The following is a 19,616-nucleotide window of genomic DNA, read 5'->3' as shown; positions in this document are numbered from 1 at the left end:
TGCCACTCAGTCCAAACAAGGGGTTCGGTGTCCCCGTTCTCGTAAACGGTGGGGGTCCGAGCTGTCATCCACCCACCAAAGTTACCCCTTACCCTACAGATCGGGGGTAACAAGTAACCGGAATACCCCTTTAAGTATTGCAGTTCTGCTACTATTCAGTTGAATATAAGCAGAGCTGCAGTAACCCAGCACGGCCGCTATAATCTGTACGGAGCCATCTGAATCCGCAATGACCCCTGCATAGCTTTCGGTAGCTGGAACAGATGAACCTGGTGTCGGACCCCCACCAATCATATACTGTGGATAGGTCATTCGTGTATAAAACAGCCCCCAAACTGGACAACCCCTTTAACTTCATCTTGTCTGCAATGTAACGGTGGCAGCCCTGTGCAGACAGGCAAAAGTAGTCAGCAAAATAGTGCAAACAGCATACAGAATAGAATGACAGGCGGTATGCAGCCCTACACATTCTATAAGAAATACTGACAATTACACCTAGAAAGAGGCAACATACTATAATTTAGTAGAAGATAATTGCATTCAATATCCTAAGTGTTAATACGCGGTTATCATAAAATAATGTGGATTTAATGTGCAGGAAACATATGAAAAGGAAGCTGATCACTAATCACCGCAATATTTATTATGGCCAGCAGAGGGCGCTGTGAATCAGTCCGTTTCAATGAATCTATTTTGCATTGATATAGTTGTTTTATTGAGTGTATATGTGAGTGCATGTATGTATGTATGTATGTATGTATGTATGTATGTATGTGTGTGTGTATATATGTATGTATGTATGTGTGTGTGTATGTATGTATGTATGTATATGTATGTATGTGTATGTATGTATGTGTGTGTGTATGTATGTATGTATGTATGTATGTGTGTATGTATGTATGTATGTATGTATGTGTGTATGTATGTATGTATGTATGTATGTATGTGTGTATGTATGTATGTGTGTGTGTATGTATGTATGTATGTATGTATGTATGTATGTATGTATGTATGTATGTATGTATGTGTGTGTGTGTATGTATGTGTGTGTGTGTGTATGTATGTATGTATGTATGTATGTATGTGTGTATGTATGTGTGTGTGTGTGTGTGTGTGTGTGTGTGTGTGTGTGTGTGTGTGTGTGTGTGTGTATGTATGTATGTATGTGTGTATGTATGTATGTATGTATGTGTATATCTGTGGGGGGGGGGCTGCGTCAGTATTTATCTTATCAGTGTCATCATAGTGACATCAGATCTTTGGAATATTTATATCTGGCCATAGACTAATAAGAATTATGGCAGAAAACGACATCATTTTTTTATTAACCATTTCAACTAATTTCTTTTGAAGCTGTACATTTAATTTAGGGCCAAAAAAGTACAGGATAATGTGGTGGAACAAATGGAATAACAAATTAAATGAATTTTGAGTTAATAGAGGCGGGGTCTCCTATTCTGGATCCTTATTTATTATACAAAGACCACCTTTCTCTCTGGAGGACCCAGCATGGTGTACATTACATGGACAGCCTATTCATTTCAGTGGCAGCTGTGTAAATGCTTAATTTCCCCTCTGGTGGCGCTGCAGGGAAATTTAACACTTACTTCCAGGTTCCCCAAAGATTACAGCTGACTGATGGGGTTCTAGCAGCAGGACACCTTGTAATCGCCTTGTTAAAAAAAAAAGTGGAAATCCCCTTTAAACCACATGGCTCCCGACATATTGGACATTTTTACTATTAAAGTGTAGCTAAACGTTTGATAAACTTCTGACATCTCATAGTGACATGTCAGAAGTTTGGATTGGTGGGGGTCCGAGCACTGAGACCCCCACCAATCGCTAGAACGAAGCAGCTGAAGCGATTTTAATTCACCAAAAGAATCACAAACATGAAAACGTATCACGTATCGCTCAATGTGCATTAAAGAAAACCCGTCACCTCTCCTGACATACCTATTTTAGTAAATACTTGTATTCCCCATGAAATATTTTTTCTCCGTACTCTACATTGTGCCATTCCTCTGTCATTCCTCCTGGAAATGTGTCATTAAATTGACAGCTGGGCGTTATCATTCCCCTTGTCAAAAAGATGTGTAACACTGTCAGCACTGATTGGACGTTGTCAGTCTGTGTAAGGACACACCCCCAACTGGTAACACCCAGTTGTCAATTTATTCATACATTTCTCGGAGGAATAACAGAGGAACAACACATTGCAGAGTTCTAAGAAAAGATGTTACGGAATTGTTATTTCATGAGGAACACAATTATTGACTAAATCAGACATGTCAGGAGAGGCGAAAGGTCCTCTTTACGGACACGGCCGTATTGTAGCTGGCGTACAGAGGCGTTATATGGCACCCATAGAGCTTTACTACTGTACTTCCGTATACCTCTGATTTCAGATGGAAAAAAAAATGGTGACATGTTTCATCGGATGCCGTATCATGGAGATATAATCCCCTAGCGGAGACTACCTCCACAATGCGGTGCCATACGGAGGCATCAAACGTTGCCCCATGGAGTGCCTATGTCTATGTAGTACGGACCTAGAGGGTCTCCGCCTGCCTCCGTACAACCTCGTACTTAACTAAGGTATATATATAAATACCGTGCGCAATTCTAATGGAAGTAAGGGATGAATTGATGATTGACGGAGCCGCATTGTAGGCGGGGACGTGTAACGCGGCTATTCTACCAGACCCGAGTGCAAAGACCTAAATATCAGCATGACATACAACGCCTTCTCCTCAGTGACGGTAACGTGACAGACAGCTGTAGTCAGGGTTACAAGCTGCCCACATCAGGCAATTATTCTGTATATATTGGACACAGCTGCTTCAAGGAAGACATGAAAACTATTTACAGAACTGTCACCGAGTGCATGGACAGAAATAAAGAAGATAAAAGAGGCGACGGGGGAAAGATAATGACACCGGGGGCGATGCCGCACATCTGATGGAGTGGTGTAACGGGAATATGGCAGAATGAGACTACCCGGGAGCACCGACCTTGTTGTACAGGGCACAGATATGCAGAGCGGTGTTGCCGGAAGCGTTCTGAGCAGCGGGGTCAGCGCCGTAGAAGAGAAGATGCTCGAGGTGTTGTGAGTGACCATGCTGGCAGGCCTGGGCAAGGGAGAAAACACATCAGCATTCATTATGATAAATGTAGAGTATGGAAACACAGCAGTCATCACGGCACAATGCCGGGTCACACATGGTTAAGTAATCCGAGAAACGGGCAACTCCGCTTAAAGAGGACCTGTCGCCTGCCCAAAAAAACGCAGCTGACATCTCAGTTCGACTGCCAGTCCCAAACAGATTCTGCCCCTTTTTTTTTTGTCTAGCCCCCACTGTTCCTGAGATATTGGTGCCGTTAGTTTTGGCGCCTCATATCGCGCCTACGATCTTCAGCAGAGGCGTCACTTGAAGCTTCTCGGTCCCAATGCAAGATCTGTAATTGGGGTCGCCCCCCCACCAGCCATGTGCCATGCAAAATCAAGGTGTCTTCTTATGTGGCAATGGGGTTTTTGGGCCCCCTTAGGCACTAGGGCCCGGGTGCGACTGGTACCGCTATACCCCCTATAGCTATGCCCCTGATGATCAGCATGGGCCGCAGTGACTCTGATGCTGTCTTTTCTGATTGGGTGGCGTCAGAGTGGCAAGGTTAAAGGGTAACTAAACGCTTGACAAACTTCTGATTTGTAAAAGTGACATGTCAGAAGTTTTGATTGGTGGGGGACCGAGCACTGAGACTCCCACCGATCACTAAAACGAAGCGGCAGAAGCGCTCGTGTGATCGCTCAGCCGCTTCGTGGCTGTTCGGCTTTCTCCGGAAATAAATGTATCTAAATGTATCTATATACGGGCTCATGGACTTTCTATTTTAGCCCGTACTCCGATACATTGATTTCCGGAAGGAGCTGAACAGACACGAAGCGGCTGAGCGTGCACATGAGCACTTCTGCCGCTTCGTTTGAGTGATCGGTGGGGGTCTCAGTGCTCGGACCCCCACCAATCAAAACTTCTGACATGTCACTATGACATGTCAGAAGTTTGTCAAATGTTTAGTTACCCTTTAACTCCCACTGGCAAGTGAGCGGTGTTAACCGCCCACTTGTCAGTCAAAGGCCATGTTTGCATGTCGGGCGCCAAAATTAACGGAACCAATATCTCAGAAACGGTGGGGGTTAGAGCTTTTCATAAAAAGGTCAATCAGTCTGTTATTGAAACTTTACAATTTTTTATTAAAAATTCTCTTTACTTTTTTAAAACAGATAGCAAGAATTTTTAATAAAAACTAATTGTAAAGTTTCACTAAACAGACTGATTGAGCTTTTTATGAAAAGAAAAAAAATCCCTTTCAAAGGCTGTACCTAGCCTTTCATTTAATATAATAGCCCCCTTTGCAGTTTCTACAGGGGTTCTTATCCAGCTTTCCCAGATTCCTGAATGATAAATCTGTGAGACTATTCCCATCTCGTTACAGTAGACAGATTTAAGACTTTGGAAAAGCAGAATGACCCGTCCTGCCAGAGCTGTAATTGCAGCCATATTGGTTGTCACCCAGCTTTCCTGTAAATATATATACACAGTCGAGTCCCATTATTATGACCACCATCTAATATCCAGAGCAACCACCATGTGCAGCACTGACAGCGCTAGACGGGCGGGGAGTGACTCAATAAGGTGCTGATCGGTGGTCTCCGGTATCTGGCGCTTCGCTGACTGCAGTGCACCCCACATTTGCTGGAGGGTGCGTGGGGGAAGATTTATAGAGCGAACAAGACGATCGAGGTCCAACAGATGCTCAATTAGGTTCAAGTCTGGTGAATTAGGGGGCCGGGGAAGTACTTGGAAGTCTTGGTCGGGCTCTTCCAACCACTGTCGGACATTTCTAGCCGTGTGACATGTCGTGTTGTCCTGCTGGAAGATTCCGTCTGCCCCAGGGAAGACAATCAGCATGTATGGGGGGACGTGATCTGCAGCGATGGATTCATACCCAAATCTGTTCAGAACCTTCCACATGGGTGAGTGGCCCAGAGAATGCCATGAAAAAATACCCCAGACCATAGCGCTGCCGCCGCCGGCTTGTGTTCTTCCAGCAATGGTTGCCGGGTGTTTGTTCTCTGATATTTCTCGCCTGACACGCCAACGTCCATCCGTGCGATGAAGCAGAAAACGTGACTCATCGGAGAAGACAACCCTTTGCCAATCATCGGTGGTCCAATTCCGATACCGCTGTGCAAATTGAAGCCTTTTTTCCGATGCACCTTTATTTAGCATAGGAGCAGTGACCACCGTCTGCTTCGGAGCCCCATACGCAGTCGGGTTCGCTGAACTGTTGTTTTAGACACATGTCTGGTAGCCCCCTGGTTGATTTTCACGGTGAGCTGCTCCACTGTAGCGGGTCGTTCAGTCGTCGCGCACCTTCGTAGCCGACGTTCACCTCACATCAATAGCACGTGGTGCTCCACAGTTTCCACTTCGGTTATTCCCAATGGTGCCATATGTCCTCTCACGATATACACTTTCACCACAGCAGCACGCGAACAGGTCACACACTGCGCTGTGTGAGAAATGCCGTCACCCCGGGCCCGAAAGCCAATAATCAGCCCTATTTGCAACTCTGAGAAATCGCCCCTTTTACCCATGAGAACAACGAGTGATATGTGATCAGACAGCCGATCCCACACCTTATATACCCACCAAGCCTGCCCACCACACATCACTTCCTTCATGGGCTACGCGCTGCTGACGTCTAAAGTAGGAGGTGGTCATAATAATGTGACTCGACTGTGTATAACCTAGAAGCAGCATTTTCACCAGCTTGACAAAAGACGACTCCGACCCCATTACATCTCCTTCAGGCGTTGATAGTCATCTTTCCTAGATTGCTGAATGACAACTCTGATGTGATAAATTACTCATCTCTCTAAATTTGACAGATTTTCCATTCAGGATTTTGGGAAATCTGGGTTAAAAGATGTTTGGGAGCTATAATGGTGGCTTTATTGATTGTCCCCCAGCTTTCCCAAAAACAAAGATAACTAAATACATCTCAATAGCATTTTCATTTATTTGTCAAAGGACATAAAACGTCTTGAGTCATCACCTTCTACCAAGCCGTTAAAACGTACTGTATATTAATCTGTTTCTTAGTTTATATCAGTATCTGAGAAAGCTGGGTGACAGTCATTATGACCTCCATTACTGTTCCTACAGGAGTCGTTATTCTGGACTGCTGGGTGATAAGACCTCTGCTATAATGGCAGCCATGTTGCTTGTCACCCAACTTTCCTAGAAACAGATATATCTAAGAAACATCTGAACAATATTTTTCAGAGGAGGACTCAAGGATTTATATATTTTTAGGAATTTATATTTTGAGGGAAATTTATAGACTTGAACTTTTTGCCATTTTAGTTAATCATCTATTTCTGCAATAGCTAAAATGACCACTATGGGGGGGCTATGGGTCACTACACTCCACTTTTTTAGTTCATCAACACAGAGGGTCATCCTAGGGGACCAATCACAGTAAATTTCCCAGCTAAATTTCTCACCAATCATCAAATATAAATCCTGATGTTGCAATTGTGCACCGTCATGCCACTTTGTTTCCTTGTGTGTTGAAGAGTATCTGGTTCTTATTACCTGGTGAACTTCTTGCCAGCCGTTTTCATCCACTGTGCCAATGTACGCTCTGTTATAGAGCAGTAACTCGCAGCACCTGGGATCTCCACCCACCATGGCGGTATGGTACAGAGGAGTTAGACCTCGACGATCTTTGTAATTTGGAGAACCGCCGAGATCCAAAAGTGTCTGTAAAAGATGATAAATAGAACATTAGATTAAGAATTAGAGTAGATGATTAATGCCAACTTTTAATTAAAGCCTCGTTCACACTTGGTACCGTGATGAGCCCCTATGGGAAACCCCATTGCAGTACCACATATAAAAAGTGTAATCAGTGTTTTTTCATACGTTTTTTATATGCTGCCTTTTCCTGCTGAAGTTAATGGAGGAAAATGCTATAGATAATGCCAAAGAGTTGCCACAGGTCGGCCACACATCTACTTAAATATAATAGTGTAGCAAGCAAAGAATAGGGGCAGTGGTACTTGGTAATGTGACTGAACCCAAGGGTGTTAGTAAACCACATTCAACTTCCACAGGGCCCATGGAGAAAGGAGGCCCGGCCCTTGTTGGTGCCATCACCTTTGCTATTGGGTATTAAGAACCGGTGCAGGACTCGTCTCTCCAGAGGAGCTGCGTTGTTAGCAAACAAGGGGTAGGGGAATTGTCCAAGGGTCATGGAAATGGAGGGGAAAACACCAGGCCCTTCTGTCCTAAGTGGCAAAACTTGGCACCATAAGGCCAAGTTCACACTGAGTTTTTTTACGCTGATTTTGATGCGGAAACCGCGTCGGAATCAGTGCAAAAAAATGACCCAAACCACCTCCCATTGATTTCAATGGGAGGTAGAGGCATTCTTCTTGTGCGCCGGCCTTTAGCAGCTGGACGTAAAAAAGAGGGGCTTGCTCTTTCTTGCTGCGGTTAAGCCTCAAATCAATGGGAGGGAGAGAAAGTGTTTTTCGCAGAGTTTATTGCCCACCGGGCCAAATGGGTGCGGGCGAAAAAAACGCAGCGAAAATCGCAGCAAAAATTGCAGGCAGGTCAAAATCTGCCCGCAAAAAACCTCTGTGTGAACAGGGCCTAATGGGAGGCCTATTTTGATTTATATCATGGGGCATCTTCTCTATGTACACCACTTTATAAACCCCTTTGGTGCGGACTAAAGATTTCAGCAGCTTACAGTTTGGCTCTGTTCACATCAGTGTCCGAGGCTACATTGCAGATCCCATCAGATTTAACAGGAAGAATAGCGCTATTCCTTTGTTCAAAATGATGGACACCATGACAGAACCCGATGGACCCTACTACCATTCAATGGGGCCCGTCGGTCAGGAGCCGGTGGTATCAGTTGTCCAGCAATGCGTCGGGGGGTTTCTGTTATTACGATTTTTACTTTGCATAAATTATTATTACGCACCACAACTCCTATCATCCCATGTCAATCTGTTCTATGACGTATTACAGTATTAGAAGTCAGTGATCTGAGAAGTTAAATCACATGAGAATAATAATAATGAGGGGGGGTATAGCCTTATTAACATCTGCATATAATGTATATCTACATGACAAACTTGCAGTGGTGACTCACGTCATATATTATTTATCGTTCACAGGCCCGCTAGCGTCATATTACTTATTGATAGAGGAAAGCAAAGCCAACGCTGCTTACACAAGCTGAAGCTGAGCTCTATAGGAAGCAGTGTATACAGAATTACAAGCAGAGGTGTAAGCTCCTGGGCCCTAATGCAATATCTGTAACAGGACCCTGGACCTAGACTAGGACCATGAATTATTTCAATAGGGAAATCCAGTATTGCAGTCCAGCTGTGCGCGGGTTAAAGTTGATCTGTCACTAGTTTAGTAATGCCCTATCTCCTAGCTAATCTGATAGGCGCTGTCACACTGATAATGATAGTGAAAATTGTGTCCCAAAACGTTTATTATTTTAAAAGTTATGAGCTTTTTTCTATATATGCAAATTAGGTCATACTAGCCAAAGGGGCGGTAACGCTCCTCTTCCTCTGTGGGCGGTGTTTGTGTTGTCTGTATGACGCTGACGAATCAGCTCCCCGCACAGCGTGATTTCAGCTTCAATCGTGAGATCACGCTGTGTTTACACTTCTGGCTATGGCTCCTTCAACCCTGCATCAACGGTCCCATCCAGCGTCATACAGACAAAACAAACACAGCCCACAGAGAAAGAGCAGCATTACCGCCCCTTTGGCTAGTATAACCTCATTTGCATGTTTCGAAAAAGCTCATAACTTTTAAAATAATAAACGTTTTGGGACACAATTTTCACTAGTATTATTAGTGTGACAGCGCCTATTAGATTAGCTAGGAGATAGGGCATTACTAAACTAGCGACAGAGTCTCTTTAAAACCAATGTAAGCAGATGTAGCAGAGATCATACGGGTATTACAATTGTTTGGGGTTGTATTGCTTGTGCATTTGCGCCTGTAATGGGACAAGTGAACTTTAAACTATGGGATCTACATGATGCCAAATAAGTGCCCACATAATACATGCAGCCAGAATGACCCAATAGCAGAGCCAGAGTTCCCCCATAACAATAACAGCCAGCATGGGGAAAAAAGTGCCTATAGGAGTGCCCAAGAAGACACCAATGTTATAAATGGAACATGTCAGTAGGGGGCCGTTACAGATTTTGCATTGGATTCCAAGAACTTCAAGTTACGCCTCTGTTAGTCAGAGTGCTGCCATTATAGTGTTAGCCACTCTGGTTGACACTGTTATGGAAGTACTCTGACTAACACTGTTTTGGGGCAAACATAACAGTGACCGCCAGAATGCACTATAACAGTGTCAGCCATACTGCCCCATAACAGCGTCAGCCAGAGTGCCCCATAACAGTGACAACCAGAGTGCCCCATAACAGTGACAACCAGAGTGCCCCATAACAGTGATAGCCAGAATGCACTATAACAGTGTCAGCCATACTGCCCCATAACAGTGTCAGCCAGAGTGCCCCATAAAAGTGTCAGTAAGAGTGCCCCCATAACTGTGTCAGAGTGCCCCATAACAATGTCAAACAGAGTGCCCCATAACAATGTCAGACAGAGTGAGCCCATAACAGTGTAATGCAGAGTGCCCCATAACAGTGTTAGTCAGAGTACCCCCATAACTGTGTCAGAGTGCCCCATAACAATGTCAGACAGAGTGCCCCTATAACAGTGTAAGACAGAGTGCCCCCATAACAGTGTCATCCAGAGTACCCCCATAATCGTCATCCAGAGTGCCCTATAACAGTGTAAGACAGAGTGCCCCATAACAGTGTCAGCCAGAGTACCCCATAACAGTGTCAGCCAGAGTACCCCCATAACTGTTTCAACCAGAGTGCCCTACAACAGTGTCAGGCAGAGTTCCCTATAGCAGTGTTAGACAGAGTGGCCCTTTGATAATGTTTCTATGCACCTAAAAGGGGTTTCTCAAAAACTGCTACATGCTAAGAGGATGTAAAATATTATTATTTTGCTACAAAAAAGGCACGTATACGCCCTCGTTAAGAGTTAAACTAGAAGGTTTTGCCTTCAGGTCTATGTAAAACTTACATAATAGAATTTAAAAAAATCACAATGAGTTGTGCCAAATTAAAAACTCAGGACTGCTACATATGGCAAACTCAGCTCTGCTACATGTGGTCAACTCAGCTCTGCTACATATGGTCAACTCAGCTCTGCTGCATCTATGTGCATAAAAAAAATGGACCATATTGAACTGCATCTCTCTCAGAAGATTATAGCCCCTCGTGTGGCGCAGTGGGGTACCAGAGCTCCGCTACTATCGACCTCAATATGATTCACGCTCATTCGCTTCCATGACAACTAGTTATTGTTTGAGGGAGGGGATACAAATCCACGCCACACTTTGTCTTGCGCTATTGTCTGTTAATTGAACAACTTTATATATATATTGTGTTATAACATTGCGCCGGAAAATAGGAGATCTTCATATGACTTAAATGTTACCATGGAAGCAGATCCCCTCCCCCCCCAAAGCTATTAACCCCTGTGGTAATGATGAGCAGAACTGGGCTGCAATCCGAAATGTGATGCCAGGAGGGGTCATCCAAGAAACGCTGTGACATGTGGACTACAGAGGGTTCATAACTAAATACAGCAAGGGGGGGGGGGGGGTGTTAGTGCCTGTAAAAAAATATCCAAATTAATTCTGCATATTACTCATGTATTCTGCTGTATATATAAGTAACCTCGATGCCCAACGGGTAGCAAATACCAATGTGCACTGGCAAGATGAGCGCAGATGTCACTGTCAGTATGTGCAACCAGGCGGCTGATATTTTATGTGTTTTTGTTGTTTTTTACATTATTGTTGAATTATTATTACTATTATTTATCATGTTCTGCAGATGGTGCCTCTTCTCATATGTAGCAGAGGCCACGCTGTGCTATTACTACATCCTCTGTAGCTAGGACACTCTATATTCATGTATATGGACAACATACATCTGTAGATATCAACTCTGCAGAGCTGTCACTTCAACTCTAGGTAGTTGGGGAAATATTTCCCCGTCTGCTGCTTTCTATAGGTATAAAATACTGCTCTGCTTAGGCTTCGTTCACATCTGCATCAGGGCTCCGTTCCTGGTTCCGTCGGACCTTTCCTCAGCGCTCGTCCCCATACATTACTGATCATAGCTCCGTGGGAAAGGAGCAAACGAGTGTCGATCAACAAGTTGTCTCGTCGATCGGCGCTCGTTGTTACGGCAAAAATTTGCCCGGTTGTAAAGGATCCTTTGTTTTCTTCCTCAAACCATTCCTGAACAATGTTTGCAGTGTGGCGGGGGCATTATGCTACCAAAAGAGGGCACTGCCATTAGGCAATGCCGCTGCCATGAAGGGGGGTCTGCAGCAATGTTTAGGTCGGCGGTACATGTCACATCCACATGAATGACAGGACCCAACATTTTCCAGATCATCACACTGCCCCCGCCGGCTTGTCTTCTTCCCATAATGCATCCTGGTGCCGTCTCCTCCCCAGGTAAGCGGCGAACACACACCCGGCCGTCCACATGATGTAAAACGGACTATCGGCCATGAAGAGAAGTTGGGGCCCAAGAAGAACTTTTGCATCGGGGCCCATGAGCCTTTAGCTACGCCCCTGGTCTGCGCTATTCTCCCCTGCTATCTAATTGGCTAGATCTACTCCGTGAGCAGAACTAGTCAATCAGATAGCAGGGGGGAGTGTCTCAGACTACCAAAGCACAACGTGTATCGGGTAGTCGGAGAAGCACTGTGGCCATCTTGGATCAGCGGCACAACCATTGAAATGAAAGACACCAGGTAAGTAAAATTTTTAGGTCAAACTGGAGGGTCCCCTTAACTATAGGCCAGATTTAGGCCCTACGCACACAACAGTAGAATTCATCCGTAATTACGGACCATAATTACGGACCCATTCATTTCTATTGCCCACGGACACCTTCCCGTGCCGTAGGCGTCCGTGTCGTAGAAAGGCTCCGCAAAAGAAAGGACATGTCCTATTTTTTGCTTTTTACGGACACTTTATATGGGAGCACGGACCGTGATTAGCGATACGGTCGTGTGCAGGGGGGCTTTAATGCCATTCTTAAACAGAAGCTCGCTGGATTAAGATGCGACACATTTATTCAGAGGCGCACTATTAATAAATTGGGCTGTCCATGCGCCAGAAACTGAAATCTATAGCAGCGTAGATTTCCGCTATAATTTCTGGCATATATTATAGTAAATTTGACAGGCAGTTGTGGCCCTGCCCTCTCCCACTAAGCCCCACCCACTTTTTTTTAAAGTGACGAGAGAGGCGTAACAGTGAAAAAAAGTCACAAAGTTTTGCACAAAACAAACTTGCGCCAAAATTTGCTACTTTTTCTAAACAAAAACTGATGCAAACCACATAATAAATCTCCCCCTATATCTACGCGTAAAAAAAAAAATGAAGCTCCAGCCGCTGTAAAGATAAGTTATGAAATTAATCAGCGCAGAAATTTGGACCTATTACTTTGCCCATTTCACAAATTTACCAGCCCATAAAATATGTTGGCTAATTCAATTTTACAAACCACGGACATTTATTCGCTATGACGCAAATCTTAAACTTGTCAAACCAATTCACCCTTTGCAGACAAATCACAAATCAATCAGCCGGTCGTCAAAACTGGAAACGGTTGAATACATTTGCTCATCTGCACTACGGATATTTCCATGGCCAGTGTGACACATACGGTACCTGCAATAGATTTGATATACGGGCAGCAAGCAGCTTTATAGGATTGCTCTGATGTAGAAATCACAGGGAGAGGCAAAGGAAAGGATGAAATACATTAAAGTCTAATGATTACTCCTAATATCACGTCCCTCCGCGATCCCGTATATCAATCACTAGGACGTAGAGGGATACTCAGGACAGATGTGCGTTCCGTGCCGTTTTCTCCGCGTGTCATAGCAGATTTGTCTACCACTTGATATATGATCTGTCTATTTGTCTCTTCTTCTCTACCACAAATATCCACTTGGAAAAATAAAAAACGGATCCAGTTATTTTCTTGATTGCAATTTGAAATTTCTTCTTCACCCTTTGGTGGATAATTGAATTGAATTGTAACCAGACTACCCATTTAAAGAGAACCCCTCACCTGTTCTGACTTGTCTATTTTAGTAAATACTTGTATTGACTGTAAAACAACAATTCTGGAAAATGGTTTCTTTGAACTCTTCGTTGTACCATTCCTCTGTTATTCCTCCTAGAAATGTATGAATAAATTGACAACTGGGTGTTACAATATCCCTAATCAAAGGGGTGTGTCTCTACACAGTCTGAACTGTCATCACTGAAAGGACAGTGTCAGAATGTGTAGGGACACTCTCCAACTGGTAACTCCCAGTCGTCAATTTATTCATACATTTCTAGGAGGAATAACAGAGGAACAGCAAAACATAGAGTTCTAAGAAAAATGCTCCAAAATTGCTTTTTAATGGGGAAAACAAGTATTTACTAAATCAGACATGTCAGGAGAGTTGACAGGTCCTCTTTAATGCCGTCAGAAGATTTTGACCTGTAATGGGGGCAGAAAATGGACCCTCTATACCACGATAAAACTGAAACGATTAGAATGAGAGTAAGTTATACCCAAAGAGTCTGACTGACAAAAAAATTAGGCAATTTATGTAATGACCACAGTGACAATTATCTTACCATGAGCGCATTGTAGTTTCGGGAGCAGACCGCCTTGTGTAGAGCTGTGGTGCCATCCCGGGCTCGGAAATCGATGTGGGCCCCTCCCAGGCAAAGCATCCTAATGACATCCACAGTTCCTTCCATTTGTGCAGCCATGGTCAATGGTGTCTCTATAGAGGAGCAAATGGCATCAATCATTGTTAATGTCCCTGGGAGCTACTAATAGAAAAAAAGAAAAACATACAGAAATTTCTACCTGCAGTCACAAACAGAACATTAAAAAAAAAATACATGACTGGGTGACTAAATACAGCTCTCTAAAGTCTTCAAAATGGTTGCTTATGGTTACATAAAAAATATCTAACCATAAGCAGCCATTTTGAAAGCGTTGAAGAGCTGTATTTGGTCACGCGGTCACCCACCAGCATAGTGCACAGTGTCTTCCATACCCTCTCTACCTCTCCACCTTGCTCTCTTCATGCCTGTCATTCTGGTGTGTTATTACCCCGTGTCATGCCCCTGTGTGCTGCAGACTACAACGTTCTTGCCTTCAACAACACCGATATGGCCAACGGACACCTAAACAGAGGCTCTGAACACCAATATAAACAGAGCCTAGCTCAATATGGTAGAAAAAAATTTAGCCTACCGCATCCTAACAGATCTTGATGGATCCATCAAGTGAATCAAAATGAATCCTTTAAATCTGTCATAAATCCTGTAAGTTATGACACCAGTGTGAACAGAGCCTAATATATAGGCGAATCTAAATTTTATCGGACCGTATAAATAAAAGTAAAAGCGAAGTATTCTCTATAGGATAGGTATTTGAACAGTTATTTGTAAGCAGTAGCCGGAGTACGGATGCCAATGGAACTACAATTATATACAGATGTCCACATCTTGTCGATAACTAAAGAGTGAGAAAAGGGGCCACCAATTCCCAACACCGGCGCTCAAATAACAAGGTCGATAAGTGTTAATATTGAACATACTGACGGGGACACCAGAGACGCAGGATATATGTGTGAAAAACCCAAGATTTACATGAAGTCACATTAAAATGCATATAAAGCAGATTAAAGGGAACATAATACAGCAAAACTCCCCACAATGTAATATGCATATTTATATATGGTAAACCTCAGAACTTCCTCTGAAGTTCAATGCACCACTGTCTAATGAAATGTACGTTTGTTTTCTAGTCCTGTCAATAAAGTTTCACCAAAATCAAAATATTCTGTGCACGTGGCTTTATGAGTCCGTTTCAAGACTAACATATGGCCATTTTTATGTCCAGCTGGCTACATAGCACGATATGCAAACATTTCCAGGAGTAAGATCCTCCCTTTCCAGGCCCATTAAAAGAGATGCCTCAACAAGACACCTCATTCTTGAAAGGAAACCACTCAGGCGATCCATTGATTGCCACTGGTGTAGATCCTAAAACCTCTGGGGATCAGCTGAGGGAATTAGTGGACAGAAAAAATTTAGTATTACATGACGCCAATTTAAATGACCCGGTGACCATGAAAAAACATAGCTGGGCTAAGTTCACCAAAATAGAAACCGCTCTTAGCGGGAGGGCCCAAATGGAGCCATAAATTGTCTTTCAATCACTTGGGGCAAAGGTTACGTTTCCTGCCCCCATCCCTGTATCCTAATATCCGATCCAAGGCAAAGTGGCTTACTGGCACCCAGCACCCAGGGCACATGTCCCAGTAGCCTCCCTAGCTAGGCCTCTATGGACAGGGGTGAACCAGTGAAATCGGGTCCCTGGTGGGCAGGTGTCAGAGGTGTATATGTGAACAGTCCTTTTTGTATGATTTTATATTTTACCTCCACTTTCAGAGTCATGATAGTTGGGATCCAAGCCTTTGTCCAACAACCTGGCCACTTTCTCAGCAGAGCCATGTTGTACATACTCCACAAATTTTTTTAGACCGGCCTGCAACAACAAAAATAATATATGAAAGCGATATCAGACAAATCAGTAGACTATATGGCAGCCTGGAAGTGCAGCCCATTAACAGAGCGCAGCTCCTGAGGGAAAGAACATTATATTAGGATATTGCTATTTATGATGTTTCTTAATATAATAATTAATGTGGTTCTTAGGCCCAGGGTCTAGCTGTAGGGGTACAATGATAGCAGACCCAGACCCTGGTGCCCGAGGAGCATTGGGGCCCGGGAGCTACTGAAATTGCCTGTCTAAGGGGGAACCTGAAACCTGCATTTTTTAAATTTTGGTGCGTTACCAGATTTGGCACGTTTTACAAATGTCATATTAGCCTCTGGGTCCTATCAAAGTAAGATATAGTATCAGCAATACAGAATATTATGTTAATTAAATTGCACTTTTGAAAAAATTAACAGGTACCAGAAACCTTAGAAAACGTAGAAAACTCTGTGATGTCACCACTAAGACAATAACCTGCAATATGGACTAGTTTAAGTAAGTGCGGCTACTGCGCTATGACATCATCGAACAAGCTCAATACATTGACAGTCACGTGATAACCTGCTGCTTAGACTCTGCTAATACACGGTGCTTGCTCAGTGACATCACATTAAAGTCACAGACTAGTATGAATTAATTATACTTGCATTATGACATCACAATTAGGTTAGACGCTCACTTGCTACATAGACTGTGTGAATACTTGCATTATGACATCATAGCACTGTCCCAGACCGTCCAACTATATTAACCTGTGAACACACTGTGCGTGCATAATAACAATACATACTATCCCACCACAAAGGATGCACTCTGCTTGTTCTATGACATCATAAGCCTATTACAGGCGATGCCACTATATTGACCCTGTGACTGTACTGCGTTTCATGATGACATCATAGTTTTGTTACAGACAAATACACTATATTTAGACCCTGGGAATGCACTTTGTTTGTCCTACGGCATCATAGTCCGGTCACAGACTAACCCAATAGATAGTCTAATGTGGTACCTAATGCATGAAGGTGCTGTGTTTGCTCTACGACATGACAATACACTCACATAATATACATAGAATGCGCTGTCCTTGCCCTATGACATCATAAGCCTGCCATGGACTAAGCGACTATATTGACCCTTTAAATGCATTGTGCTTGCTCTATGACATCCTTAGCACTTCATCGTATGTTTCCAGTACAAAATCACAAGAATTTTGTAGCCAGCAGTGCAATGAACTGACGCGGATATTGTGTCTACTAGTTCTCAATTTATTGACAAGCTGCAATAAAAGGACGGCATGATAAAATTTGCTTTTTGCGGCTACACTTTTCTTCATGGGCTATGTATGGTATTGTAGCTCAGCTCCTCCATTCACCTGAATGGGCACAAACTGCAATACCAGACACAGCCCACGGACAAGGGTGGCGCTGTTCCCGAAAAACAAGCAGATTCTTCTTTCTAATCCCATACAACCTCTTTAATAAGAGAATCAAGCAAAGAAATATCGTATTCTTACAAGTGCAGCTGAATCGTAACCCCAACCTAACAAGCCAGCACTGCATTGCAGAACCCAACGCCATGAATTGATCCGTAAAGATACATAAATAAATGGCGCAATTCACGGAGGACTTTTGCATATCGGTTTATATTTATTTATTGATGACCGCAGAATCCCAGCATTATCCGTGATTGGAAGGAGATTAATATACAGCAGCACGGGTATGGGAAAAACGTATAGTCCGCGTACATACGATAATGCCGCCACAACGCATTACTCTGCTATGACAATCTACATCTTACTTATTGTTGCACTATTAAGAAGAAATCCATCGGGGTGGTAATAAAGCAGTCCTTAAAGTCCCATCACATAAATCATTGATATTTTATTATCTTTGCCGACGCTGACACCGTGACAAATGATCCTCACTATTTTCCACTAAACAACTTGGCCTGGTGATTTATTTGTGTTTTGCACTATTCAAGCTTGGAAAAGATGACTTGGGTGCCAGGGAAAATGTTAAGATGCCGTCTTCCAATGCATTCTAAATGATTGTGTTTACCCCGAAACATGTTTCCAACCTAAGAAATACACTGAAGAATGTTAAAAAAAAACACAAATCCTATATCTATAAGTTATATTTCAAATTAGAGATGAGCGAATCGATTCTACACTAATCAAATTCTATCCGAATTTCCCAAAATTTTTGTTTTCGGCAAAACCTGCCGCTTTTGGGGTTCATGGTGCAGGAATTGCGGCACAGTGACGACGTCACTTCTACTACATAGTTATTAGAAGATCAGAGCCGATGTCTTTCTCTGTGAAGCGCCGCCACCGTGCCAGTCCAGCCTACTCCACGGACTGAACGGCGCTCCTGTTCTGAACATGACTCCTTTTTGAGTTTTGCTGCAGAATCGCAGCGTTTCCACCACCAAAGTCGTAATACTAATAGTTCTTTTTTGCGGGTTATATCTACCCATGGGAAAACCCACGGCAGAAGAGCAACGATTCCGCAGCATAAATTGACATCGTGCGGCTTGAAAAACCGCACCGCAAGTCAATTTATGAACGTTTTTTTATCGGCTGTGTTGCCGCTGTGTGTGGCTGACATTTGTTCAAATCTCATCCAAACTGCTGCTACTGTATTACGTTGCGGATTTTCCTCAATGAAATTTTCCTTCACAGTGTTTCCGTCTAGTGTGTGCCTAATCTTAGGGTAAGTTCACAAGTGGCAGATTTGTTGCCGAAATTTCTGCGACTGACCTTTTTATCTAAGGGCTCGTCCACACGCTGCGGAATTGCCGCGTTTTTTTCCAGCCGGACGGAAAAAACGCAGTAGAATACAGTAACAGCATAGTGGGTGAGATTTAACAAATCTCATCCACACGCTACAAAAAATTCCGAGCAGTAATTGACCTGCGGTGCGTATATTTCGGACCGCAGTATATAAATTCCTGCAGCGGAAAGTCTACAGAATTGCTGCGTTTTTCAGAGGCGATGTCGCCATCTCCTAACATTGTGAAAAACGCCGCAAATACGCACAATTTTCGACCGTAAAAACCGCAGGAAATGGTGCATTTTTGCCACAGCGGAAAGTCAGTGACTTTCAACGGAATTGCTGCAGAAATTTTCTGCAATAATTCCGTTGTGTGTGGACAAGCCCTAAAGGGGCTTTCAGAATCCATGCACATGCTGCAGAACAAGGCCATTTACAGGCATGGCAGAGATTTTCAGTCCCTGAAATTTTTGCAAAACTTCTGCCACGTGTGAATATAGACTTGTAGCTCAGCTTTTCTTGAAAAATCAACTCAGTTGTTTTGCAATCTCTCATTGATGTTCTAGCACTGTGTGATTTGTTTTCTACCTATGTCGGACCGTTATGTTCTTGCCCTTTCTAGGACGTACAGTAGCTATGATGGTTACAACAGCCATTTTTAGCATCTACAGATCTATCAATTAGTCACAGAGTCACCCAGGCTTCACAGGAATGCATAGCACCTGACATCTCCCTTCTTCACCTCCCACTCTACCCTCCCTCTGGCTCCTCCTGAGAGATTTTACCTGAAGTCAATGAAGTGCCTGATCTATAGGGGACTAGGAATGAAAAGCTAGAAAAATCAGGTAAGTGTTTTATAAGAAAACGATAGTATTTTATTGAAGTCCTACAGTGAGTAGGTTCTTTTGTATTGTGTCTTGGTTATGGTGCGGGCCAAATAGCAGTGCCAGCGCCATCACCAGCTGATGCCGGCTGGTACTAATAACTGATATCCTGCTTTAAGGGGCGTTTTACCCCTTAGTTGCCGCAGCCAATACCGA

At 43.4% G+C, this 19,616-nt stretch overlaps 1 protein-coding gene across 1 annotated transcript in view; it reads right to left on the bottom strand.

The window, feature by feature from the left end:
* The window catches only part of SHANK1 (SH3 and multiple ankyrin repeat domains 1), a 382,494-nt gene that overhangs the window by 160,569 nt on the left and 202,309 nt on the right, over nucleotides 1-19,616 (bottom strand). Inside the window, exons 5-8 of the mRNA XM_075840236.1 lie at nucleotides 15,682-15,790; nucleotides 13,861-14,012; nucleotides 6,663-6,830; nucleotides 3,015-3,131 (exon numbers count right to left, since the gene is read on the bottom strand). Coding sequence (XP_075696351.1) covers nucleotides 3,015-3,131; nucleotides 6,663-6,830; nucleotides 13,861-14,012; nucleotides 15,682-15,790 — 546 coding nt within the window. The remainder of the gene's footprint in view (nucleotides 1-3,014; nucleotides 3,132-6,662; nucleotides 6,831-13,860; nucleotides 14,013-15,681; nucleotides 15,791-19,616) is intronic.

Source organism: Rhinoderma darwinii, chromosome 10 (assembly GCF_050947455.1).
Source record: "Rhinoderma darwinii isolate aRhiDar2 chromosome 10, aRhiDar2.hap1, whole genome shotgun sequence".
Taxonomy (NCBI): domain Eukaryota; kingdom Metazoa; phylum Chordata; class Amphibia; order Anura; family Rhinodermatidae; genus Rhinoderma; species Rhinoderma darwinii.
Note: the sequence above shows the minus strand (reverse complement) of the source record. Positions and strands in the feature narration are given on the sequence as shown.